The sequence below is a fragment of the Spermophilus citellus genome (assembly GCF_964194105.1).
Source record: "Spermophilus citellus genome assembly, chromosome: 10".
Classification (NCBI taxonomy): domain Eukaryota; kingdom Metazoa; phylum Chordata; class Mammalia; order Rodentia; family Sciuridae; genus Spermophilus; species Spermophilus citellus.
The window spans coordinates 27,938,746-27,966,125 of record NC_138197.1 but is presented as its reverse complement, the minus strand read 5'-3'; the positions used below and the strand labels follow the sequence as shown (position 1 = coordinate 27,966,125).

At 44.0% G+C, this 27,380-nt stretch overlaps 4 protein-coding genes across 11 annotated transcripts in view; 2 read left to right on the top strand and 2 right to left on the bottom strand.

Moving 5' to 3' along the window:
• Positions 1-2,970, bottom strand: part of TULP3 (TUB like protein 3) — an 84,948-nt gene extending 81,978 nt beyond the window's left edge. For both annotated transcript variants that reach the window (XM_081310187.1, XM_081310186.1), the window contains exon 1: positions 2,856-2,970. In XM_081310187.1, the coding sequence (XP_081166313.1) occupies positions 2,856-2,896 (41 nt within the window). In that variant the 5' untranslated portion in view covers positions 2,897-2,970. The remainder of the gene's footprint in view (positions 1-2,855) is intronic.
• The window catches only part of TSPAN11 (tetraspanin 11), a 750,083-nt gene that overhangs the window by 481,831 nt on the left and 240,872 nt on the right, over positions 1-27,380 (top strand). The gene's annotated exons all lie outside the window — the stretch shown is intronic.
• Positions 4,153-10,959, bottom strand: RHNO1 (RAD9-HUS1-RAD1 interacting nuclear orphan 1). 5 transcript variants are annotated; one of them, XM_081311665.1, is made up of 4 exons: positions 10,767-10,959; positions 8,981-9,150; positions 7,272-7,523; positions 4,153-5,529 (listed from the first exon to the last, which is right to left on the bottom strand). In XM_081311665.1, the coding sequence occupies exons 3-4, from the start codon at positions 7,437-7,439 to the stop codon at positions 4,975-4,977; spliced, it is 723 nt and encodes a 240-aa protein (XP_081167791.1). In that variant the 5' UTR covers positions 7,440-7,523; positions 8,981-9,150; positions 10,767-10,959; the 3' UTR covers positions 4,153-4,974. The 5 variants fall into 5 exon arrangements, with proteins under 5 accessions (XP_081167791.1, XP_081167790.1, XP_081167794.1 ...); XM_081311664.1 differs by lacking the exon at positions 10,767-10,959 and adding an exon at positions 10,544-10,759; XM_081311668.1 differs by lacking the exon at positions 10,767-10,959 and adding an exon at positions 10,544-10,759 and having other exon boundaries at positions 7,314-7,523.
• FOXM1 (forkhead box M1) lies at positions 11,113-26,070 on the top strand (the record flags this gene model as incomplete). The annotated part of the gene is made up of 9 exons (XM_081311663.1): positions 11,113-11,223; positions 13,762-14,310; positions 14,908-15,059; positions 16,808-16,999; positions 19,551-19,679; positions 20,356-20,400; positions 20,988-21,057; positions 21,249-21,424; positions 25,054-26,070. The coding sequence occupies exons 2-9, from the start codon at positions 13,809-13,811 to the stop codon at positions 26,068-26,070; spliced, it is 2,283 nt and encodes a 760-aa protein (XP_081167789.1). The 5' UTR covers positions 11,113-11,223; positions 13,762-13,808.

Genomic DNA, 27,380 nt, shown 5'->3' with positions numbered 1-27,380 from the left:
AAATGTCCTGAGTGTAGTTTCAAATCCCATCTCCAATTTTCACTACATATTTTAGACATAAGAAAAAACAGTTGAAGTTTGTTCATTAACAATGTTTCTACTTTATTGTAAATAAATCTGCCTTGTAGTAAATTCAAATGAAAAAAAAAATCACAGGAAACTTAAAAAGTCAATTATGCTCCTAGGGAAAAGTATTAATATTAAAATCTCTATCAATGTATTTAATCAAAAACATTAAATGACCAGGTGTGGTGTCGGGCTGGGCAGATAGCTCAGTTGGTAGAGTGCTTGCCTTGCATGCACAAGGCCCTAGAGGGTTCAATCCCCAGCACCACAAAAAAAATAAATAAATAAAATAATCAGGTATGGTGATGTACATATGTAATCCCAGTGACTCAGGAGACTGAGCCAGAAGGATCGAAAGTTCGAGGCCAGCCTCATCAATTTAGCAAGACTCTGTCTCAAAATAAAAAATTAAAAGGGTGACTCAGAGCACAGTGGCGCACGCCTGTAATCCCAGCAGCTCAGAAGGCTAAGGCAGGAGGATTTGCTAGTTCATAGGCAGTCTCAGCAACTTTGTGAGGCACTTAGCAATTCAGTAAAACCCTATCTTTAAATATTTTTAAAAGGGCTAGGGATGTGGCTCATTGGTTAAACACTCCTGGGTTCAATCCCTGTACCAAAAAAAAAAAAAAGGATTGAGATGTAGCTCAGTGGTAAAGCTCCCCTGGGTTCAATTCCCAATACCAAAACAAAACTAAACAAACAAACAACAACAACAACAAAAAAACTTAAATAAATAGGGCTGGGGTTGTAGCTCAGTGATACAGCACTTGCCTAGCACGTGTGAGGCACTGGATCAGATCTTTGGCACCACATAAAAATAAATACAACTAAAACTAAAATAATAAATAAAAACAAGCATTAAATACATAAACAGAAGTCGAAACCCCAAGACACATTCACTCCTTCTTAGCAACAAATGAGTTAAAAAGTGATAAAAATGCCAGGAGCAGTAGCACAGGCCTGTAATCCCAGTGGCTTGGAAGGCTGAGACAGGAGGATTGCAAGTTCAAATCCAACCTTGGCAATTTAGTGAGACTATGTCTCAAAACAAAAAATAGAAAAGGTTGAGGATGTAGCTCAATGGTAAAGCGCCCCTGGGTTCAATCCCTGGTACCAAAAAAGAAAAAATAAGTTGCATTAACTTTACCTAGGTAACTAACATTACCATAGAGCAAGAGAAATACTCAGGGAGTCACACATTTCCCTTGATGTCAATTTTAAAAATTAAAGAGCTGGTTTCTTTGATAAGAAAAAAGGGAGAACAAAAAAATTTTTTAATTATATCTTTAAGCTTCTGGTCCAATAAATTTTTAAAAATTGCCTCATGGCCACAATATCAAAGTCAATTCCATTTTCCCTCCAAAATCATGAGTCATATCAAACATTTGGCGTCCATGAAAACTGCTGCTGTTTAAATTCATTCGATTAAAAATTGAGTTCCCAGGGGCTGTGGCTCAGTGGTAGAGTACTTGCCCAGCATGTATGAGGTACTGGGTTGGATCCTCAGCACCACATAAAAATAATAAATGAATAAAGATATATATGTATATTCATATATGTATATTTGAGTTCCCACACCTAAACAAGTATAATCTAAATTCAACCAGAAAAGCTGAATACCAACTTTACCTATCCTACAGTTCCATGCTTACACTTAGTAAGTACTATCAATTTTTTTCTCAACTTGGGGTTAAAAAAAAGCACGGTGAAATTTCACGAGTGTAGCTATTAAGTACACAGAACCTGATGAAAAGGGAAAATGGATGTTCTATATACTCCAACCTCTCCTGTGTGACTTTTCAAAAAAAATGGTTTAAAATTGTTTATATGCTAGTTTATTATTTTTTAAATTTTATAGTTGTTGATGGGCCTTTATTTTAGTTATTTATATGTGGTGCTGAGAGTGGAACCCAGTGCCTCACTTGTGCTAGGCAAGCGCTCTACCACTGAGCTACAATCCCAGCCCCACATATGCTACTTTAAATGAGACTAAACCCTTATGTGCCAAATCTTAACTTGCCACGGTAATGGAATAAAGAGCTAAGCATATAGTCGTCTTCTCTCAGACAATGCCAAAGTTTTGAGTCAATAATTTCACACGACTCTCCATTAACTTTCCATGAACCTAACTAACAAGAAAATAGGCTGAGATTTCAAATCATTTCTTGCTCTTCTTCTGGCGGAGGCAGAAAGAGGGGGCACGGCAGAGAAAAAGGAGCACAAACAAGGGGTATTCGAAAATAAAACAGTCCTGAGTGAGGGACAACTACTGGAAAACAGAAGAAAAAGAAGAACTTTGCATTCTCAGTCCTCAGCCTCCGTTCCAGAATTCAGCACTACTTGCCAAAAGCAATGGCATTAGAGCAAATTACTAAATATCACCCACAATCTTCCGCTTCGACTCCCCGACACTTTGTCCAACCACTCTCAGTTATGACACTCCCAGGCTTGCCGAGCAGTGCTAATGCATCCCAAGTAAGGGAAATCTGAGGCCCAGAGGGGCCACGGCGAGCTTGTAAAGAAAACTCCCTGGGTTCGCAAGCGGGGACCCGAACAGAGAGTCTGCTCACGGTGCAGGCTGCAGAGCCGTCTCTTCTGGTCTTCACCTTTAACAAGGGTGGTCCACCTGGGACTGGAGACAGAGGGCTCCCTCCCGCCGCCGCCTCAGTCCCTCGGGATGCGACGCGAGCCCCTACCCTCTGCCAGCAGAGCTCCGGGACAAGACCTCCACCTTCTCGCTTCAACCCTCCGCCCCGCTCAATAGGATACAACCGCCATCCCTTTCTGACCTGTCCCCGCGGGGTCCGAGTCCGTAGCGCGACGCCTCCATGCCGGCCGCTTCACCAGCGGCACCCACCACCAGACCCCGGGACGCCGATGCTAGGGTGGCAAGTCTGGCCAGCAGCCGGACCCCGCCCCCTGGCAACCACACCCCGCACTGTCGCCACCGCCTATTGGCCCACTGACAGGCCGCTCCTCCCTCATTGGCTATTGGTGCCAGCCGGCGATGCGGGAGGGTTTCTAGGGGGCGGGAGGAGCGCGGGAGTTAAAGGCGCCTGCGCAGGGGCGGGGATGACGCGCCTGGGCTTGGTTCGCTGGAGAGCCCCGCGGGGCAGGGGGCCGCGACGGCGGGCAAAAGTCTGTGATCTCTGTTGCCTTTGCTCCGGCTTGCTGAGGAGCGGCTCAGTGGGAGGAGCCCATCCCCCAATACCGCCACTTGTAGCGGCTTCCCGCACCCCAGCGGTGTACCAAGACCACTCCGAGTGCTTCCAGGAGTCTGTAGGTCTCCATTTACAAAACCTCTACAGCCAGCTTCTCCGTAGTCCGGTCCTTTCCTTGATACCAGAGGCCTTCCTGGAACCACGCCTGTGCCTTCACTGCACAACACTCTTTCAGCCTCCAACTACTACAGCCCAAACTTCTTGATCATCCCCAAACCTACTCTGAAAACACACCAGAGAATCCATCTACCTCTCTACTGCCTGTGGATCTTCTTCAAACATTTCAAACATCGTTATGCAAGAGAGCCACTATCTAAATTTGGTAAACTTATACTCTTGTTTCTAATAAATCACGTACCCAACCATCATTCCTTTCTCGTTACCAACATAGCATTAGCATTATAGCCCCCACAGAACTTCCTAACAAAAGTTACTTACACATAGACTACTAGCATTCTGAGGTTAAAGTTTGCACATTCGTTTTGAATCCAGAAGTTAATTTGTTAAGGAGAACTTTGGAGAACACAGCATTGCACTCACTGGGTCAGCTTCCACTCACTGGGTGACACTGAACATGGTTCATTTCTTTGTTGTCCTCTCCCCCGCCACACAAATGGGGGATGGGTCCCAGGGTCTCAGCTTGCCAGGCAAGTGCTCTACAACTGAAGCACATCCCCAACCCTTGTGGTTCATTTTCTATGCTTTAAATTCCCATCTATAAAATAAGCAAAACCTGACAGAGTAGGCTTATGTAAAAGCTAAATGATGGGGTTGAATGAGATCACATTTGTATGAGTAAAATGATGGCTGAGACATTTCTTTGGGCAGTCCTTCTGCATTAATTACCATAAACAGTATTCTTTGAAAACTTTCCATATTTATTTACCTCAGTTTAAATCCTTAGCTTAAGAAACCATTTTTCCACCCTATTTAATTTTACAATTTCTTTCAGTTGGAAACAAAAATATAAAACACAAGCAAACCTAAGTGACTATAGTCTGTGACCCCTTCATCCCATTGTATTCATGAAAACAAGGCTTGCTCCATTTCATCTTGCCTTTTCAGATGAGCCAAAGTTGGAGAGGTGGCAGTCAACCATAAAAAGTCTGAGTTTCCTTTGACTTTTTTCCATCAAGTCAAAGAGGAAGCTGCCACTGAGCCTCAGAGTTAGTACTTAAAAAATGTGGACTGGGCTGGAGTTGTACAGTGCTGACCTAGCATGAAGAAAAAAAATCCCAGCACTGGGGGGGAAAAAAGTGGAATTAATTAATTTAAATGAGATAAAGGATTAAAGAATAGTAGTTAAAAGAAATAAAACCTTTTGTGGATAGGCAATATTACCACAATACTAACAGAAGCAAAGTTCTCTAAGAACCTTCTGTAGCCCTTTATTTACATACATTTTAAACAGTTAATGCAAGATATTTACAAATTTTAAACAATGAAAGAAAAATATGAAGTGAATAGTTCATGACACTAAATTCAACTGTTTATGAAATATTTTAAATCTGGGAATTGAATTCCCTTGCTAGGGCTCTAGTTAAAATATTTTTTTCTGTTGGCACTATTTCTATTTTATTCTTTCAATAAAGTCTGTTATAAACCAGAAAAAATGACTTTATCAACTTCATGAAAATTAGCAATTTCTGAGACTATGATGAGAGAACATGATGTCTGAGAAATCCAGTCAGCTTTTTACAAGGAACTGGCTACTATTCAGCTTCCCTCTCTCCTTGAGGTAAGTCAACAGGTGCCTTCGTCTCCTCCATGTGACCTTTATCCCATACTTCTCTTCAGGGGTGTCTTTAACCAGAATAGGTCCAGGTTCTGGGCTGGTAGGAGTACTAGTTTGAAGGACACAGCTTACAAGGCTGTTTTCCCTCTGATCTGGGGAAAAGGAGTTCTCCTTCACAGATGATGACTCTGGGGCCTGGATATCAGGCGGAATGAACACATAAGGAAAGTTCTGAAATGCATTTGCTGACAGTTCCCCACAGCTTTGGGGACTGAGCACTGGAATTAAGGGTTTTCTGGAAATGTCCTTTCCTGATTGATTGGGGCACCCCTTTACTAACGGGATCCCCAGTGTCTCTGAACTGGAAGACAGCTGTGGACTCTCAAAAGTTAGACATGGAAACTTGCAGGTAGATTTTCGGCTTGAATGTCTTGCTTGGTCTTGGTGACGATGTTTCCGGTGAGCTGGGAAACAGCTTTCTACTGTTGTGTCAAACTGAGGTGTTACCTAAGGATCAAAAAAAAAAGTGAACCAACAAGGCAAGAAAATGACATCCAAAGAGCAGAACCCTAAATGCGGTCCCACTATAGTAATGGACACAGAACAAAAATAGTTATCTAGTAAGACAATAATAATAGATAAAGGGGTCAAGGGTGTGGGCTCAGTGGTAGTGTGCTATACCTAGCATGCATGAGGCCCTGGGTTCAATCCCCAGCACCACAAAAATATGTAATAATACTAATAATGGTAACAACAACAACAATAATAATAGAATATGAGCTTTAGGCAAGTTATTCAATCTCTCTGGTTTCAGTTTCCTCCTATATAAGAGAGAGGACAATGCTTCTTTCACTTTATCACATCATATAGCTACAAATGTTTAACTGTCTTTAAACTTCATGAGGGCAGGATTGGGATAGAGCACATACTTAGCATGCTCAAGGCATGGGTTTAATGCCTAGTTCAAAAACAAAAAGAAAACAAAACAGGGCCGGGATTGTGGTTCAGCGGTAGAGAGCTCTCGCCTAGCAGGGGTGGGACCCGGGTTCCATCCTCAGCACCACATAAAAATAAAGGCATTGTGTTGTGTCCAACTACACCTAAAAAATTAAAAAAGAAAAAAGAAAACAAAACAAAACAAAAATCATGAGGCAACAACCAGTAATCTTTTTCACCACTGACTTCCCAACATCTTGCAAAGTGCCTGACACACAGAAGGCCTTAAGTAAATAAATGGCAGACTGCAAGAATAGGGCATGAGACATATACAGAAAGTAACTAACATAGGACCTGGCACACAATGAGTACTCCGTAAGTGTTCATTCTCATCCACAGAATTTTAAACTGTAAGTTGCTTCTATAATAATGAAGTAATATGCTTCTTCCAAGCTGTCCTGATCAAGTTATATTTATTAAGCACTGTTAAGCACAGCATATGCTCTTGGCCTTTTTACTAAACTATTTCTCTTATATAGTAGCTATATTTTCTTCCTGGATCTCCACCCACTACCCCACCTCCTTTTTTGTGCTGGGGATTGAATCCAGGGCCTTGTGAATACTAAGCAAACCCTCTACCACAGAGTTACATCCCCAGCCTCACTAAGGCAAATATGGTATGTGCCATTTTGGGTGATTTTTTCTTTTTGTCAAGCTTCAATCCATTAAACAGTGGACAGAGTACTTAGCTAAATACTCTATCTTTGACATGAAGTTCAGGGAACAGTCTCATTTTTTATTTGTCTGCCAATGGTCTGGTTTCTCACCTACTTACTAGGAAATGAAACTTTAACACCAAACTTTTGCAGAGGAATGTGGTACTAAAGACTCCAATTCCATAACTGGGTCTGACCTAAGAAAAGAAGATATACCAGGGAAGATGGCTGACCACAGGAAAGCATACATTGCTTTCATGGACCTTATTCTTTGGAAGCCCTGGTTCAAGAAGAGTTGACATTCTTTTTTTTTTTTTCCTCTTTTTGTTTTTTTTTTTTTTTTTTTTTTTTGATACTTGGGACTGAACCTGAGGCACTTAATCACTGAGTAACATCCTCAGATATTTTTATTTTGAGACAGGATCTCACTAAGTTGCTTAGGGCCTTGCTAAGTTGCTGAGACTGGCCTCCAACTTGCAATCCTCCTTCCTCAGCCTCCCTAGTTCTGGGATTACAGCTGTGTGCCACCATGCCCAACAATTAAAAGTTGACATTCTAAAAAGCCTAACAGTAAAAATCAAAGTAAGGATCCCCTACCCAAGAAGTGATAGTGCTGTGGTCTATAGGCTTGCTGGGCACCTGTCGAGTGTGGGTGATGGGCCTCTGTGGAGCTCCATAGTGATGTTTGGGGCCCTCCAGTGGCTGCTGGTGGAATAACAGCTGAGCTTTGAGGGAAGATTGGCCGCGTCTTCTTTTGGGAGGCATCAATAGGTGACTGAAGGGCAGTTAGTAACCACATGGTGCTGGCTGCCTTTGGGTTGTGGAGTAGGTTCCAATTCAAACCCATGCCTGCAGAGAAGAAACAAAAGCTGCGAGAAAACAATTCAGATGATTCCCCAGCTCTTCCTGATACCCTGCCAGTCAATTCTACCAGAAACTACCACCTTGACTTCAAAAGATTGTGAGCACAGCCTTTTTTTCTTTTATTTTTTTTAAAGTTGTAGATGGACACAATATCTTTATTTTTATTTATTTATTTTCACGTGGTGCTGAGGATCAAACCCAGGGCCTCATGCGTTCAAGGCAAGCACTCTATCACTGAGCTACATTCCCAGCCCAAGCATAGCCATTTATTTATTTTTTTTTAATTTTGATTCAGATTCTTGCTAAATTGCTTTGGGACTCACTAAGTTGCTAAGACTGGCTTTGAACTTGTGATCCTCCTGCCTCAGTCCCTCAAGTCACTGGGATTATAGGCAGGCACCACTGCACCCAACAACCACAGCTTCTAATACTAATACATATACCACCAAGCAAAACCACAGTTTTCATATCCAACAAGGCTTATTCAATAAATATTTATTGAGCTCATGTTAACTGCCATACTGAACGCTGGGAATATAAAAAAATGAATATTTATTCAACAATCACTTATTAAATGCCAAACTCTTGGAGCAATACAGAGGTTCCTATCTTAAAAAGAGCTCAGAGTTGGACAGTAGCTTGGTGGTAGACTGCTTGCCAAGCATGCATGGAGATTGGATTCCATCCCTAGCACTGCAAAAAAGAAAAGGAACTGAAAGTCCAGCAGAGAACAGACATTTTCAACACAAACAGTACAATATATTTCAATATAATGTTACCATTTGCTTCATGAGAGGCTTTCTGGACAAGGATATTCCTGACCTATGAATGGAATGGCTTGGAGAAGCAAAAGGCAGGGAGCGTTTTCCAGCCTGAGGAACAGCATATACAAAGCCCATCTTGGTAATTCGGGAATTATAAACTCGGTGTGGGTGGGTACGGAGTATGAAAAGAAAGGGTAAGAAATGAGGCTGGACATGTTGTCAGTGTCAGGTAGAAAAACCAGGTGAAACCATAGGATTTGGACTTGAGCCTGAGTAGTTGAGTATTTTCAAGCGAAGGGATATGATCATATTTGGCTTTTCTTATTTTTTCATCCCAGATAATTTCAAATATAAATAAAAGTAGACCGAATAATATAATGGGCTCCATGTACTCATCACACAGGTCCAACCACCATCAATCCATGACCAACCCTGACCTGACCATGCTCTGACCCATTAACCCCACCCCTACACTATGTTGAAGAACATATATTGTGAATCATTATATCGTTCCCATTTACATAACTAAATAAATCAAATACAGATTCCTTAATATTGTAAAATAACCAGGAAGTGTTCAAATTTTCAAATTGTTCCATAAACATCCTAATTTTTAAAAATTTATTTGTGTACTTTATACAGATTATCCTGGCCACAGTATAAAAGGAGAACAATTACCTTGGAAGTGTGAAGACCTATTAGGAGGTTACTGTGTCATCTAAGTGAGAAATGATGGGGGCCTAAATCCAGGCTGTCAGTGGAGAGGGGAGGCTGACACACAGAGGCAAGGTCCGCAGATAATGTGTCCATTGGATCTAGTAACCCGTGAACTTTACTAAGAGCCTTTCCTGTGGAATGGTGGGACAGACAAGTGCGAATACAGTAGGTAGAGAATGAAATGGGAGTTGCAGCTGAGCACACTGGAAAGCCACACAATAGGGCAGAATGGTTCTACTATACAGTACTATACTATTCATTCATTTGATCAACAATAAAAAATTATACACTGTGACTTAAATGACAAAGCAGTGGAGAGAGATATAAAGAAAGAAAAAGGCATAACATCTCCACTCTCAAAGGACTTACATTCTAGTTGGGAAGTGAAGAAAAACCAAACACAAAAGGGGTTTCAATGGCTTTATGCTTTTGTAGACAGGGAAGGCCTACCTGACCTGAGTGAAGAAAGGAGAAAAAAACAGGAAATGGAAAGACAGGAGCAAAAATTCCAGGTTAAGAGAAGAGTAAATGCAAAGACTCCAAGGGAGAACTCTGACATGTTCAAGAAACTGGCTAAGGCTCTGCCTCCTCTGACTGGCACCACACCCATTCAAGTGTCTTAGCTCAAACCTCTCACCTTCACTTCAATCTCTGTGCTCAGCATGCCTCCTACAGACTGGCAGCTAGCGCACACATAATTCCAACTACTTAGAGACTTTCCCTCCCTTCTTTGTAGAAGGCACCCACTTTTACAGGAAGCCTCAGTTCATCAGAAAAGCCTTCCCTGTCCTAAGGTAAGATCTCATCAAAAATAATAGGCAGGAGAATCACCTGAGGCCAGGAGTTCAACACCAACCTGGACAAAATAGGAGGCCTGGTCCCCCATCTCCCGGCCCCACCCCCTAAAAAAAAATAAATAAAGGCGGTGGGGGCCGGCCTATCATCCCATCCACTCAGTTTGGGACTGAGGCCAAAACCACAAGTTCGGGGCCAGACGCAGCAACTTAGTGAGACCGTCTCAAATTTTAAAAATAAATAAATAAAAGGGCTGGTGATGTCGTTCAGTGGTAAAGTGTCCCTGGGTTCAATCCCCGATACGGAAAATAGAAAGAAAAAATCAAAGTATCAGTGACCTACTTTGTCACTTTACAGCTATAATTAAGTATGTGTTTATTTGGTTCTTGGACAATGTCTGTTCTGTGAGGATGCTCGGGGGAAGGAAAGGACCTCGTCTGTGGTTGTATTTTCAGGCTCTAGAAGTGCCTGGCACACAGCAGCTGCTCGACAAAATTTGAATATGCAACTAGTCCTTCTAAAGGTTTGGCTTCAGAGGGGGAAGAGAGACCCGCGGAGAAGACGCGAAGACGCCGCGCTGAGCCAGGGCTCCCGGGGAGTGCGCGCGTGTGGGTTGGAGACCCGCCCAGGAACAGGAAGGCAGGCCGCCCGCGGTCGGGGGAACCCGACCCTCTAACTGGATGTAGGCCGAGTGCGATCTCCGCGGGACGCAAACAGACTAACTCAGACCTTTAAAGACGGTGAGCAAAGCCGGAGGGGAGCCAGGGCAGCGTCGCCTGGCGGGAAAAGGCGAACGCGCGTGCGGGGGGCCGAGCAGACGGAGGGCGCCAGACCGGGGTCCCGCCATGCCCCCGCGTCTTCACACTGCCCTCGGCTCGCCCTCCCCGGCCGCGGGGACCCCCGGCTGCCAGACCCCGGCTGCCGCTGCCCCACGAGCCGCCAGCCGCCTTACCCGCCCGGCAGGGCCGCGGCCGCCGCTCCTCTCTGCGCAGAGCGTTCGAACCGGAACGCGGAGACACGTCGGCGCCGATTGGCGACGCTCCGTCACGTGATCGCAACGCTCCGCCGGCGCCAATTTCAAACAGCGGAACAAACTGAAAGCTCCGGTGCCGGACCCCACCCCCGGCCCCGGCCCGGGACCCCCTCCCCTCCCGGGCTCCCCCGGGGTTCCCACCCCTCCCGCACCGCCGGGACCCGGCCGGCCTGGCGCGAGTCCGTTTCCGGGCCCTGGCCCGGCCCCAGGTTGGAGAAGCCACAGGCGGCGGCCCTGGGATCTGGAGGTGAGCGGGGCGCAGGCATGGATCCCGGGCCCTGCCCTGGCGGAGCGGGGAGAAGGGCTCGGGCGCCGCTTCGGAAGGTCCTTCGTGAGTTCATGGCGTCCAGCTGCAGGACGCGGGACGCGAGCGGAGGTTTGGGGCCACTCGGGTAGGGGGTCTGGGCGAGGGTGATATATATATATATATATATATATATATATATTTTTTTTTTTTTTCTGCATCCAATCTGGCTTTGGCCATCTCGCTTCTTTCTCCATGCACCCCTTGGGCTTCCCTGCAAGTTTGACTTCTGCACCCTGCCCATGGCACCAGAAGTGGCCTACTCTCTGAGTAGGGGACTGGGGCTGGGATGAAAACTGAGCTGGTTATGCATTGAGTAAAAGACCATCTCTCTCTCACACACACACACACACACACTGCTCCCCTGCACCCGGGTGTTCTCACCATTAGGCAACACTGCCTGCACCCTCTGCTTTTGCGGGATTCTTGAGAGTGTAACAAGGTTTCCCTGCTCAGAATGGGGATTGGAGCAAAGGAGTGACGCTGTAAAGTGTTGGCATTATTAGGAAGAGGCAGGTTAAAGGAGTTGAAGAGAAAATTAAGACTCACTCTGTGGAAAAAAGGGAACAGTGCTTACCTGTTGAAGTGAGTGGGCCTGCAGGGATATGAGGCAGAATTAAAATTGAGTTTTGAAGGTAGAGAAAACTGAAATATAGAGGGAAGGAAGATGACAGGGTGGGGAAGGCCTGAGAACTCTAAGCAGATGGTAAATGTCAAAAACGTGCACTCATTCTTATGGGCATAGAAGGTGTCCTCAAAAGGGTCATCGAATTCCTCTGTCTCTCAAAGGACCTCAAAATATAATGCTAGGATTGTACTTAATGGTAGAATAGTTCGCATATCTATAAAAATCAAAATAACCCCCCCTTTTTAAAGATAATATTTCTTAGCACTTCAGAACCACCTTAGCATATTAATTATAGCACAGTCTAGAAGTCCAGAGATAGTTATAGTCTTGGTTCTGGAAGAGAAATTAAATAGTAAAGTAGCATTCTTACAAAGTTAAAATATGGTGGAGCTCAGGATATAGTTCAGTTGGTAGAGTGCTTGCCTTGCATGCACAAGGCCCTGGGTTCAATCCTCAGCACCACCCCCCAAAATAAAACAAAACAAAGGTAATATATGCAAAAACAGCTGGGCATGGTATGAGCACATACCTATAATCCCAGCAGGTTGAGGCAGGAGGATTCCAAGTTCAACCTGGAAAAATTAAAACCTGTTTCAAAATAAAAAGGTATGGGGGGATAGTTCAGTAGTAAAGAGCCCCTGGATTCAAACCCCATTACTGGGTGGGGGTAGGTATATGGAAATACTACAGTGTCACTATATAGCTCTTTTGCAAATTGTGAAAAAATACAGTTTTTAAAAATTAATACAAGAGATGAGCACGGTGGCACACACCTATAATCTCAGCGACTTAGGAAACTGAGGCAGGCGGATCACAAGTTCAAGGCCAATCAGCAATTTATCAAAGCTCTAAGCAATTTAGCAAGATCCTATCTGAACATGAAAAGGTCTGTGGATATAGTTCAATGGTAAAGTGACGGTGTGTTCAATCCCCAGTACCAAAACTTAAAAAAAAAAAGAAAGTAATGCAAGAGGGCTGGGGTTGGGGATCAGTGATAGAGTAGGGATCTGTGAGAGTATTTGCTTAGCATTCATAAAGACCCTGGGCTCCATCCCCAGCACTACAAAAAAAAAAAAAAATTCAAGACTCCTGTGAAGTAAATTGTATCCAATAGAGTTGTGCAGTGCAAAATCTGTATTACTTTATCATGGGCTTTTTGAATAGAGAAGTTTTGTGAACTGGGAGATGATTTCTCCAGTGATGTGGCATTACTACAATCTGCCTTTATCTCCTGATTCTGTAGGCATTGATTGTTATCATTTACAAAGTAAATTGACATAAAAATATAATCTCAGCTACTCAGAGGCTGAGATAGGAGAACCACAGTTTGAGGCCAACCAAGGCAATTTAGTGAGACTCTGTTGAAAAGAAAAAAGGGTTGGAGCCATAGCCCAGTGGTAGAGCATTTCTGGGTTATATTTCTAGAACATTAAGGAAGCAAATATGTATTTGTGTGTCTATGTACACAAATATATACACACACATTTATACAAGGGCTTTATCTAATATATACACACACATATTTGTACAAAGGCTTTATCTAAGAATAGGTTATTGGATCAGAGTTTTGTGCGGGCTTCTAATTATCATGTTTTCCTATTTCAGCATTTTCCATTTCCATCCCTATAGTCACTATAAGTAATCTATCTGTATTATAGTTGGCAATAATAGTTTTCAACATTTTTGCAGCTGTCTCACTCATTCTTGTAGTCATTCTTAAGCTTCCAGGAGACATTTGACTATCTCCAGTCCAATCTGTCTCCCCCCCACCACCTCGAATTACTTGCTACAGTTGTAGCTTTCTTTGGCCAGTAGGGTTTATCTCCTTATTGTCTGAGGTTTTTATAAAGGCCTAGGGAGCATTCACCTGGACCTTTAGGCTTATGTTCTTGACCATATGTGCAGAGGAACACCTTTCTGTGAGAGAACCCCTTCTCAGCTTAACAATCTCTTTATGTCCTACTGTTCCTTGTACCTTGTAGGGTCCATTCTTGTGATTCTCAATGGAGAGTGAAAGCACAGATTAATAATGAAAACCAGCCCCCGGCGGCCACTGATTCTCAAAAGACGGAGGCTGCCTCTTCCTGTTCAAGATGCCCCACGTGACACACCAGAGGAGGAACCTAAGAAACCCCCTGCCCAAGAGGAGCCTAGTCAAGCACAGGCCTCCAAAGAGGTGGCCGAGTCCAACTCTTGCAAGTTTCCAACTGGGATCAAGATTATTAACCACCCTACCATGCCCAACACGCAGGTGGTGGCCATCCCCAACAATGCTGATATCCAAAGCATCATCACAGCATTGACTGCCAAAGGAAAGGAGAGTGGCAGCAGTGGGCCCAACAAATTCATCCTTATCAGCTGTGGGGGAGCCTCAACTCACCCTTCAGGACGTCAGCCTCAATCCCAGACCAGCAATGATTCCAAGAGGGCAGAAGTTATTACAGAAATATTGGGACCAAAGCCTGCCACTAGGGATGCCAATGTTCTTAGACCACCTGGACCCACTCTGGGGCAGAGACTGGAGAACTGTGGTATGTGGTCTGCAAGGCAAAGGGATGAGGAGCCTGGCCTTTCCTCTCTAGTGGCGAGTCAGCCATGTTGATGCCCTCAACAGATAGGCTGAACCCAGGGAAAGTCTTGACTTTTTCATCCTTAAACCTTGCTACAGATTCTCTGGTACTGTCAAGAGAGTTATAATCATAACTTAGCATTTTTATTGCCTTCTCAATTTGGGGAAATGATTTATTATTTTGGTTTATTCTTTCCATTGAACTTGTAAGGAATTAAATCTTTCTTCATTGTAAAGGAGCAAACTAAAGCATGAGAAAGAAAAGTGACTTTTTTTGTGTAGATATTAAGTAATTCATCTGTAAGGTTGCCACAACTGATGACTAAGGTTTAGTGTGGCTCATACTGAAATGCAATTTGAACTATGCTCTTGAATTTCTCCTGAAACCCATTTTGGGTTAGAGTAACTTAGAGCTATGGGAGATTTACCGTGTGTTCTCTTGTCCCTAAGGGTAGAAGAGTGATTCCCTAACCACCAATACTGATGGGCCTATTGGGATAAGCAGCTGATCCTATTGGATCAGGCAGCTAAGTGGGGTCTTGAATTGTTTTCCCTCTAGCTGGTGGTGACACAACAGGCTGCCCCCTGGACAACAGCTTAACCAACATCCAGTGGCTTGAAAAGATGAGTTCTGATGGACTGGGCTCCTGTAGCATCAAGCAAGAGATGGAGGAAAAAGAGAATTGTCACCCGGAGCAGAGTCAGGTTAAGGTAAACCATTCTGTCATTCGCTAGGAAAATCAGAGCCAATGCAGGGAATTTCTAAGAGGAAAAATGGATCAAGTGGCTTGCTGGAACAGAATTTCCAAGTTCTAGTAAAAGCACTCAGTGCTCTTCTGTATAACTTTTGAGCTACTTTCTACCTGAGATCTTTTTCTCCCCATCTGTGAAACTTCCTTGAGGGCAGACTCTGAGCACTGGGTTTAGTATTCTACCCTTCTAGATATTCAAGAAATGAGTAATAGTCTTACTTTGGGAAGCTATTTGAACTTTAAGTAACACAGCTATATAAATTGACTATGGCTTTTTTTTTTTTTTTGCTTTTTTTTTTTTTTTTGGTACTGGGGATTGCACCCAGGGGTGCTTTACCACTGAGCTACATCCCCACCCACCCCACCCCCTTTTTTTTTTTCAGACAGATCTAAGTTGCTTATGGCTTTACTAATGCGCTGAGGTGGCCTCAACTTGCTATCCTCCTGCCTCAGCCTCCTGAGTCACTGAGATTACAGTGTGTACCACCATGCCTGGCTTGAGTATGGCATCTTATTTGTTGGAAGATGTTCTGTAATATTAATAGAAAATAAAGTGAACTAGGGGTGAATTTTAAATACTTTTCCAGCAATGAAAATTTATTTATCAATTATGTAGTCTGTTTTTATTTTGTTCATAGTCACCAATATCACACATTTAGATTCTTTAGTATATACCCTTTAATCATTCATTCATTCATTAAAAGTGAAAATTTACATGAAGCTGGCCATGGTAGTGCACGCTTGTAATCCCAGCAGCTCAGGAGGCTGAGGCAGGAGGATCGTGAGTTCAAAGCCAGCCTCAGCAAAAGCAAGGTGCTAAGCAACTCAGTGAGACCTTGTCTCTAAATAAAATACAAAATAGAGCTGGAGATGTGGCTCAGTGGTTGAGTGCCCCTGAGTTCAATCGCCAGTACTGCCCCCCCAAATTGCATGAATGTATACATTAGAAAGTATTTTTATGTGGTGCTGAGGATGGAACCCAGCGCCTCACACGTGCTAGGCAAGTGCTCTACTGCTGAGCCACCACCCCAGCCCTCATTAGTAAATATTAATTGAATGATATACTTAAATATTCAATTGTACTTTATAAAGTTCTATCTTAATTTTTTTGTTGTCGTTGCTGGTGATTGAACTCATGGCTTTTTGCATGGGAGGCAAGCACTCTACCACCTGAGCTAAATCCCCAGCCCTATCTTAATTTTTAAAAAGCAAATGATCAGATCTTTGTCCAAGATTTAGCCAGATGTATACTTTGAAGACATTTATCTGTCCCATGTTCATGAGAATGTTTTTCACAAACATTGGGACAAGATGGGTTATTCGCAGCATATCAGAGTTGACTACGAGTCTAAAAAATGGTCATGGATTAGTACAATAAAATCTCATAGTCTATAACCCAGCTCTGAATATTTTCAACTAGGAGAGAATGAACTTCCTCTTAATATTGAACAATATCTTCAACAAAATGAATGACATCACAGAAGTAGTTCCTCACTCACTACAATCTAGGCTAGGTCACTGAAGATCCTAATCCTAAAATTTATGCCACTGTGGAACAGCAGTCTCAAATGAGTGTGATTCTAGGATCTCTCTATGGGAAAAGGTTCCTCTAGAGGATGTTCTCAAGGGGCTCTGGTTGGAGAAGTTCTTGTGAACTCTCTTTGTCATTCCCTCTTCTCTTTCCTTTTGACTTCTCACATTCCTCAGATGGAAGAGCCCTCAGGAACATCAACATCCTGGCAGGACTCTGTGTCTCAGCGACCGCCTTACTCTTACATGGCCATGATACAGTTTGCCATCAACAGCACTGAGAGGAAGCGCATGACCTTGAAGGACATCTATACTTGGATTGAGGACCACTTCCCCTATTTTAAGCATATTGCCAAGCCAGGCTGGAAGGTAACATATCCCATAACCACTAAAGTCAAAGTCACTGTGGCCCAAGCCTGACAGATGGTTTCTGCTGTTGTACTGCACTTTGTATCTAGCCCTCTGGGCCAGACATTAAGTGCAAAGGATGCTAGAACTATAAACAGATGTATCTCTGGATTGTAACTGATCCCACTGAATCTAAGCAAAGTCATCAATGACAGGCACAGAGATGCATGCCTTTAAACCCAGTAACTCAGGAGGTGATGCCAGAGAATTGCAAGTTCAAAGCCAACCTCAACAACTTAGTGAGACCCTGCCTCAAAATAAAAGATATCAACAAGATCCCTATAATGACTTCCTTGGTTACCACATGAGGTTTACAGAGAGACTTCAGTGTAGTACCCAAGCCTACCTTTGTGCCACACTGAACAGTACCTGCAGCTGGAGTAGTGAAGTAATTTTATGAAAAGATTTGTGTGTGTGTGTGTGTGTGTGTGTGTGTGTGTGTGTGTGGTGGTGGTGGTGGTGGTGGTGGTAGGGGTTGAACCCAGGGCCTTATGCATGCAGAGCAAGCACTTTACCAACTGAGCTATATCCCCAGCCCCTTATGAAAATATCTGAATAAAAAAGAATCAGAACACTGAGATTCGCAAGATTGATCTCTGGTAATATCACATACCATTTACAGTTCACAGGTTCAAAGTTACAAGTCAAGTTTTTAGAGAGGTATTTAATTCTAAGATAAAGATGGTCTGTCCCTGTTTTGTTTCATTTTCCCCACAGTAGAACTCTTAACTTCACACTCTTAATTAACTTAAATTCCTAGTTTGGGGGTTCGGGTTGGGGTTGTGGCTCAGTGTTAAGAGTGCTTACCTGGCACACGTGAGACACTGGGTGCCATCCTCAGCACCACATAAAAATAAAATAAAGGTATTATGTCTATCTACAACTAAAAATATACATATATTTATATATTTGTGTGTGTATATACACACATACACAGATATATAATAAATAAAAATTCTTAGTTTCTTTCTTTCTCCTTATCTGTTTCCCTATTAATTGCTATTTCACAGTCTCTGCCTTCCTAGCTCTCTAGGGTGTGGGTTTTTTTTTTTTTTTTTTTTTTTTTTTTTCCAGTGCTGAGGATTGAACCTAGGGCCTCACATATGCTAGGCAAGTGCTCTTCCACTGAACTATAACCCTAGCTCTACCAGGTCTTTCCTTGTTTGCACACAAGCACGTGTGTGTGTATTAAACTTTATTTATTTATTTATTTATTTATTTATTTATTACTAGGCATTGAACCTAAGGGTCCTTTACCACTAAGCTATACCCCCAGCCCTTTTTATTTTTTATTTTGAGGCAGGATCTTTCTAAATTGCTGAGGCTGCCTTTTAACTTGCAATCCTCCTGCCTCAGCCTCCCAAGTCAGTGAAATTACAAGTGTGTGTCACTGTGCCCAACTCCTTTTTTATATTTCGCTGAAAACTTTTTTTACCTTTTGGGTAGAAATGGGATTTGTTGGGTTGAGGATATAATTCAGAAGTAGAGCTCTTGCCTAGCATGCACTAGGCCCCGAGTTCAATTCCCAGTTCCACATAAAAACAACAACAAAATGGATTTGCCTGAAAGGGTTATCAGACTTCTACTGGAACCAGCAGGTGGCTGCCTCTTTGCTGATTCTGCATTTGGCCCCAGTGTAGACTGTCCTAACTGAAACTTTGCTTACCCAGTGCCACATAGAAGCCCTGGCTATGGACATCAAATCTTAGATCATATTTGATTCCCAGAGTGATATATCCCTGAATCCCAAAACCAGTTTCTCAATATCTAAAAAATTTTTGTTGGTTTTGGTACCAAGGATTGAACTCAGAGGTGCTTAATCACTGAGCCACATTCCTATCCCTTTTTATTTTTTATGTTGACACAGGGTCTCACTAAGTTGCAGAGGGTCTCACTAAGTTGATGAGGCTGGCCTTGAATTTGAAGTCCTCCTGCCTTAGCCTCTCAAGTCACTGGGATTATAGGCATGTGCCACCATGACCAGCCTGAAAAGTTATCTTTTTCTCTCATACTCCCAATACCTTTAGATCTTTATTGACTGTGCAAAAGACAGTCTGCTCATTTCTCCTACTACAGTAGGATCTCTGAAAAACACATTGGCTGCCTGGCTCAGATGGTCTTCCTCTCCCCATACAGATGTAGTGGCAGGCAGAATTTGCAGATGTGAAGTCCTGCAAAGGGTTCTCCTTTTCACCCAGATCCTGTGCCATGATAGAGAGCTGGAAGAGAGGGGGAAGCTTCGGGCCCAAGGCGATGAGCCTGGGGGCAAGCCAGGTCTTTTCTTTATTACCATCCTAAGGAGTGGCACCAGGCTTTATCCCCATGGAACAGAAGGACAAACAGCTGAGATTGTTAAGTGTGCAGTGTCAGGAAGAGAGTTGCTAATAGGCAATGTTACAGGGAGCCTGGACAAAGCCTGTGCTGAGCATGTGGGATAGACTCCCACTGGCTTCAAAGATGATGTTTTTGAAGCTAAATTAGCTGATAACGGGTCTCCTTCCTCTCATTTCAGAATTCCATTCGCCACAACCTTTCCCTCCATGACATGTTTGTTCGGGAGACATCTGCCAATGGCAAGGTCTCCTTTTGGACCATTCACCCCAGTGCCAATCGCTACTTGACATTGGACCAGGTGTTTAAGGTGAGTATCCTTCTTTCTTCTAAATAGGATCAGTATTGGAGGTCATAGCGGACATCTCGAGAGGGACAGACTCTCCTCATGATGCTCTCATTTGGTCGGAGAGTTAGGAGCCAGCCAGCCAATTAACAACTTGCTGAAATAAGTAGAGTTGACAAATAACCAAATAATGCACTTTTGTGGACTGGGGCATGAGAAGACTGTTCTGATCCAACATAGAGGACTTCCTAGAGCGGTGCTTCCCTAATTCCCCTGTGAATAAGAATTTCCTGGGACACTTGTTACAGTACAGCTCTCCAGGCCGTATTGTTCTAAAATCAGGAGCCTATCGGAGTTCCTGGTTCAGTGGATCTGGAATGGACCCAGAAATTTGTATTTTTCACAAGCATCTCAGGTGATTCTTACAGAGAAAGTCTGGGAAGGTTGCTCTAAAAACACCCTTCTTTAGGCTAGAGACTAGAAGCTGAGCCATCAGAACATCTTTTCAGAAAGATGCTATTGTTTGAGGACCTGAGTGCCCATAAGGCTGTGGGTAGCTGTAACCATTCTGGGAGGGACAGTTGTTCAGGGTGTCCCTCGGCATCCATCAGGAATAGGTTTTTTTCCCAGTCTGGTCAGATTGACCACGTTGGTGGTAACTTCATCTCATTTCTCTCCCACAATGCTTGGCCGCCACCAGCCACTGGACCCAGGGTCTCCACAATCGCCCCAGCACTTGGAATCAGTAAGATTCTTTTCCTCTGGCTCGGGGCTTGGCCTTGTTTTCCTTTCACTGCTCAGCATGGCTTTAGTGGGCAAAGACATGGGGATGGGATTCTATGGCTGTGTGACTGCCAGCCCAGCACACATAGCACCCAAAGGATCTGGGAGTGAGGAACATGAGACTGCTATTGCCACTCCTCTTTACCCTCCCATGAGCATCACAAAGATGCACTGAGCAACACAGAGCAGGGCACAGCAGGTGAACATGCCATTGCAACTGCCTGGCATAGGCCTTGCAGGTGACAGTTTGTTCCCTCTGCCTTAGTTCTTTACTACTAAGATAACTATATGCTTTAGCATCCTCTGGGGGTGGTGAAGACCCATGAGTGAGGTGGTAGGACTGTCCTGCCATCACATGACCCTATGCCATCCACCTGTCCCCTAAACAAGGCTTGAGACATTATGCTTACCCGCATCCCTCCCTCAGATTGGCTTTTACTTTCTGGGCTGTTGGTTAGCTAAAGTGCACCAGCACAGCCTGTGGGGTTCTGCTATCCCCCTTTACCTTATTAACCTAGGTTTCTTTCTTTCCCCATCTTCCACATGCAGCAGCAGAAACGACCCAATCCTGAGCTCCGCAGGAATATGACCATCAGAACGGAACTCCCACTGGGTGCACGTGAGTACAGGAAAGTGGGCCTCAGGCCCAAGCCTTGTTCTGGGGGCATGTATGGTCTTTAGGGAATCAGACTCCAGATTCTGTTTCCAGCTCACAGGGATCTGAACCCAGAGAAGCACAGCAAAACTCGTGGTACTGAGAAGGGGAGAACACCTCGCCTTCTCTTCCTGATCACTCCTGTTTCCTCCTAGGGCGGAAGATGAAGCCTCTGCTTCCTCGGGTCAGCTCATACCTGGTGCCCATCCAGTTCCCAGTGAACCAATCGCTGGTGCTGCAGCCCTCAGTGAAGGTGCCACTGCCCCTGGCAGCTTCACTCATGAGCTCCGAACTTGCACGTCATAGTAAGCGAGTCCGCATTGCCCCCAAGGTGAGTGCCCTCTGCTTTTCTGTGAAGAGAGGCTCCAGTCACTCCTGGGTGTTCCTTGAGATTCTAAATCTACTTGAGTTGTCAAGGCATAAACACAGGAAAACTGAATAAGAGCTAAAAAGAAATTTGGATTATGACATAAGTAGTATCAAAAGCCGATTACTACCTGATGAGTTTAAAACAATGAAGACAGGGGCTGGGGATGTGGCTCAAGCGGTAGCGCGCTCGCCTGGCATGTGTGCGGCCCGGGTTCGATCCTCAGCACCACATACCAACAAAGATGTTGGGTCCGCCGAGAACTAAAAAATAAATATTAAAAAAAAAAGAAGTTAAAAAATAATAATAATAAAAAAAATAAAACAACGAAGACAAAGGTGATTATGAGGGGCTGGGGATGTGGCTCAAGCGGTAGCGCGCTCGCCTGGCATGCGTGCAGCCCGGGTTCAATCCTCAGCACCACATACCAACAAAGATGTTGTGTCCACCGAAAACTAAAAAATAAATATTAAAAATTCTCTCTCTCCCCCTCTCTCTCTTTCCCTCTCTTTTTTTTTTTTTTTAAAGGTGATTATGACAGGTGGGCTGGGGCAGTAAGGGAAAAATCCAGAAGGGAGGCAAATCCTAGAAGAAGTGGATCTAGGAAAGCCAAAGAGCTGCCAGGCATGGTAGTACATGCCTATAATCACAGCAACTCAGGAGGATGAGGTCAAAGGATCACAAGTTCTAAGCCAGCCTCAGCAACTTAGTGAGACCCTATCTCAAAATAAAAAGAGCTAGGGATGTAGCTCAGCAGCAAAGTATCCATGGGATATGAGTTCAATCCCAATACCACAAAAAAAAAAAAACCATAAATTAATCAAAAAAGACCCACATATTGACAGTTTAGTACAGGGTCTTCCATATTTTACCCATGCTCATAGTATGGCATACTATGCCATTGGCGGTACTGGAGATAGAACGCAGGGCCTCACACATGCCAGGCAAGCACTCTACCACTGAGCTATATCCCCAGAATAGTAAATCCAGGAACTCTATCACTGAGCTACATTCCCAGCCCTTTCTGTTTCTTATTTTGAGACAAAGTTCTACTAAATTGCCAAGGCTAAATTTGAACTTGTGATCCTCCTGCCTCAGACTCCCAAGTAACTGGGATACAGGTGCCACTGTGCCTGGCTTCCATGAGGTCTTATTGGGTTAGAAAAAGACAGTGGCCCATGCTTATAATATTAAATATTCAGAGGAGACTGAGGCAAGAGGATCACAAGGTCAAGGCTATTCTGGGCAACTTAGCAAGATTGTCTCAAATGTAATAGGATAAAAGAGGATGGAGAACTGGGGGTTAGCTCAGTGATAGAGCACTTGCCAACTCTGTCCAGAAGGTCATGGGTTCATTCACCAGTACCAAACACACACAAAAAAGACGTCACAGAAGTTCTTCCCAGGTACTTGGTATAGTTCTAATTTATTGCTTTTTATGTCGCATAACATTCACAGATTATTGACTCTTATATTTTTTACAGAAATATTTTGTTTCTGGGCTGTTGTTTTTTTCCAAATGTTTTTTAGTTATACAAGGATACAATATCTTTATTTTGTTTATTTATTTTTATGTGGTGCTGAGGATCGAACCCAGTGCCTCACATGTGTAAGGCAAGTGCTCTGCCACTGAGCCACAACCCCATCCCTTGTTTCTGGGTTTTTACCCTATGAACAATAATGTGATAAATATCTTCGCAGCAATCTTTCTTTTCTTTTTTTTTTTTTTTTTTTTAAAGAGAGAGTGAAGGGGGGGAGAGAGAGAGAATTTTTTAATATTTATTTTTTAGTTCTCAGCGGACACAACATCTTTGTTTGTATGTGGTGCTGAGGATCGAACCCGGGCCCCACGCATGCCAGGCGAGCGCGCTACCGCTTGAGCCACATCCCCAGCCCCCACCGCAGCAATCTTTCTTACTAGTGCTTTTATGTCTATGAGATAAAGTCCCAGATATGAAGTTGCTAAGTGAGAAGGTATTCTAAATTTTACTAAATATTTCTAGATTGTATTCCAAAAACCTGTGATGATTCATATTTCAAACAGCAATATAAGAACTATATAATCACTGGCAATTGGTATTATTAGTCTTTTTAATATTTGCCAATCTCAGGGCTGGGAATGGAGCTCAGTGGTAGTGTGTTTGCCTAGCAGGAGCAAGGCCCTAGGTTTGATCCACCAGCACCACCAAAAAAAAGGTTACCAATATTTGCCAGTGTAATGCTATGTTTCCTTGTTGATTCATAAGATTGAGCACCTTCTCATTATATTTGGTCACTTGAAGTTGTCTTCAGTGAATTGCTTATTTATGGAATGGACATTGCCCATTTTTCTGTAGGGTCTTGTTATTAATTTGTGAGAGCTCTGTTAGTAAAATATTGTTTTTATGTGTTTATGCTGAAGATATTTTTCTGCTTCTCCTGCTTGGTTCCTAACTGTGTATGGTCTCTCTGGCCACAGTAAAATTGTATGTAATCAATATGTCTTTCTTCTCTTGCAGCTTCTGGGCTTCCAGTCTTGGTTAAGGAGGTCACCCTACCCTCAGATTGTGCATGTAGTCTTCTAGATTCTCTTTTAAGATTTGTATGATTTTCAAATTTTAATTTTTATGTTTAAATCTTTATATAAATGGGTTTGATCTCCAACACCACAAAGAAATCTTTGTACCCAGTGCAAAATAGATACTCAATTTTATTGTCTCTGAGGTGGATTCTAATTATGCCAGTACCACATTAAATATTCTTACCTTTTTTTCCCTCCTGTTTGGTGTTAAGAATTGAACTCAGGGCTGGGGATATGGCTCAAGCGGTAGCGTGTTCGCCTGGCATGCGTGCGGCCCGGGTTCGATCCTCAGCACCACATACAAAGATGTTGTGTCCGCCGAAAACTAAAAAATAAATATTTTTTTTTTTTAAAAAAATCTCTCTCCCTCTCTCTCTAAAAAAAAAAAAAAAAGAAGAATTGAACTCAGGGCCTCTGTTACTGAGCATGTGCTCTTTGTGCTCTACCACTAAGCTATACCCCCAGTTCCAATTCATTCATCTTTTATCCCCAGAATGGAATTACCACCTTTATTATATATATTATATTCTCATATTTAAAAGAAGCTTTTAATTGTATAAAACCAGAGATATGAAAAATTGTGCTCTATCTGTATGAATAAGAATTGTAATGTATTCTGCTGTTATAAATAAAAATTAGAATTTAAAAATAAATAAAAGAAGCTTTTAAGGACTGGGGATATAGCTCAGTTAGTAGAATGCTTCCTTCGCATGCACAAGGCCCTGGGTTCAATCCCCAGCACCACACACACACACACAAAAAAAAGTGAAACATATTTAAAAGCTTTTAAGATTTTAAAAAGACAAGAGAGCTGATGGCATATTTCAGTGGTAGAGTACTTAACCTAGCATGCATGAGACCCTGGGTTCCATCCCCAGCAACACAAAGGGGAAAAAAAGGAAAGAAAATTTAAAATAGTATGACAAGATGATCGGCACCAGTATGTCACTTTGTTTGGTGATGGTTCTATATCCAGCCTGGTAGCAGCTGGTTGAATGTGACCCCTTTTACCTTGCCTCTGCTTCCCTTTCAGCTGCTACTAGCTGATGAGGGCATAGCCCCTCTTCCTACTGCGGGACCAGTGAAGGAGGAGAAACCCCTGCTTGGAGAAGGGCTGTTGCCTTTGCTTCCAATTCAGTCCATCAAGGAAGAAGAAACTCAGCATGGGGAGGACATGCCACAGTTAGCAAGACCCATCAAAGTGGAGAGCCCTCCCTTGGAAGAGTGGCCCTCCCCCTGCCCATCATTCAAAGAGGAGCTGTCTCACTCCTGGGAGGATTCATCCTGCTCTCCTACCCCAAGACCCAAGAAGTCCTACAGTGGGCTTAAGTCCCCAGCCCGATGTGTCTCAGAAATGCTCGTGATTAAACGAAGGGAGAAGAGGGAGATGAGCCGGTCTCGAAGGAAACAGCATCTGCAGCCTCCCTGTCTGGATGAGCCCGAGCTGGTCTTCTCAGAGGGCCCCAGCACATCCCGACGAGCTACTGAGGCCCCCCTCCTGGCAGAGCCTGTCTCCCACCTGAGCTGCCTCCAGGAGGAGGGAGGACCTTTCAAGACCCCCATTAAGGAGACTCTGCCCATCTCCTCCACACCGAGCAAATCTATCCTCCCCAAAACCCCTGAATCCTGGAGGCTCACACCCCCAGCCAAAGCAGAGGGTCTTGATTTCAGCCCAGTACGAACCCCCCAGGGCGCCTTTGGCTCCCTGCCTGACTCCCTGGGGCTGATGGATCTGAGCACCACGCCGCTGAAAAGCATTCCCCTCTTTGACTCACCCCGAGAGCTCCTCAATTCAGAACCCTTTGATCTTGCCTCTGACCCCTTTAGCAGCTCTTCCCCCTCTGATCTGGAAGTTCCCAAGCCAGGCTCTCCAGAGCTTCAGGTTCCCAGTCTTTCGGCCAATCGTTCTCTGACTGAAGGTCTGGTTCTGGACACGATGAATGACAGCCTCAGCAAGATCCTGCTGGATATCAGCTTCCCTGGCCTGGAGGAGGACCCATTGAGCTCTGACAACATCACCTGGTCTCAGTTTACTCCTGAACTACGGTAGAGACTGGACTTAACCTTGCCTTGCTGCTTAAGCTGTCCACCATTCCAGGCATTCATGTGGCTGGGCAGTCCTAAGGCTCAGTGTACCCCAATCCCTCTGAGTGAGGACAGCAGGCAGGGACCGTGCTGCTCCTCTTAGCTCCCCAGCCTGATTATGCCAAGGCAGCAGTCACACCTTAACTGCTGCTGGGACCTTTGCAAGCAGTAGGGTAACTGGTCTCTGTGCCACCTATGCTTCTTGAGAGAATCTGATTCCTCTACTCTCCTTGCCATAAGCTGAAGGGTGAGAATGGCAAAAGTAACGGTAAAAAGGAGTTAGTACTTCCCCAAACCGTTTTCATTCTGTGCCCAGCAGTCTCACCTTCCCTGCTCCTTGTAGGGTGACCCTTGTAAATAGTGTAAATTTTCCAAATTATCCTCTAATTATAAATGTAAGCTTATTTCCTTAGATCATTATCTAGAGACTGCCAGAAGGTGGGCAGGGTAACAAGGGGTTGCAATTTGCCTCTATTCCTTGCTTTTGGTTCCTGGAGAAGGGCAGGACCTGCAGTGCAGGTTTCTTCCTGACCCAAGGTACCTAGCTCAAGGGTTCTTTACTGTAGGCACCCAATCTGCTTCCCAGGGTCCCTCTTATTGCTCCTTCCTCCTACCTCCCCATGTTTCCAAGTCAGCTTTCCTGCAAGAAATCCTGGTTTAAAAGGTCTCATATCGGGTCAAGAGTTGAATTTTGGGGTGGTTGGATAAATGCATCTACAGAAAAGTGAATAAGTGCCCAGATGTGCCCCCTATTAGATGTTTCTCTGATAATGTTCCTAATCATGCCAGGGAGACTAGAATTGATGAGAACTCAAGCGGAGGCTTGAGAAAGTGGAAAGGACCCCTGACCTGCCTGGCTTCCTTAACCTGCACCTCAGCTTTGCAAAGAGCCACCCTGGGCCCCAGCTGACTGCATGTACATGAGCCAGCTCAATAACACTACTGTAACTACCTACCAAATAAAATCCAGGGTGGACCTGCTGGTCTCTGTGGTCTCAGTATCTGGAAGGGTTGGAAAAGAAAGTGGGTGATGGTGGATATGGTGGTAATGGGGAGAAACAAGGCCTGCAGCTCTCAGTGGAAGCACTGGGAGAATGCACAGGGTTTTTGCAGAATCCCCTCCCTGCCATACTCTGCTGGAACATATATCCTCTCTGACACAGAAATTGCCAGTTTTCCCTCTTTTCCCTGTCATAGATCTGTTCTTGGGGCCTCTGTGCCTACTGGCTAACTTAGGATTCTGTCAGCTCTCAGTAACAGTGGCAGGCCCCAAAA

What these genes read in the sequence shown, in the direction of transcription:
- RHNO1 (XM_081311665.1), bottom strand. Translation starts at nt 7,439, where the DNA reads ATGCCTCCCAAAAGAAGACGCGGCCAATCTTCCCTCAAAGCTCAGCTG. An exon ending in ACAGCACTATCACTTCTTGG is followed by an intron (nt 5,530 to 7,271) that starts GTAGGGGATCCT and finishes TTTGATCCTTAG; the next exon opens with GTAACACCTCAGTTTGACAC.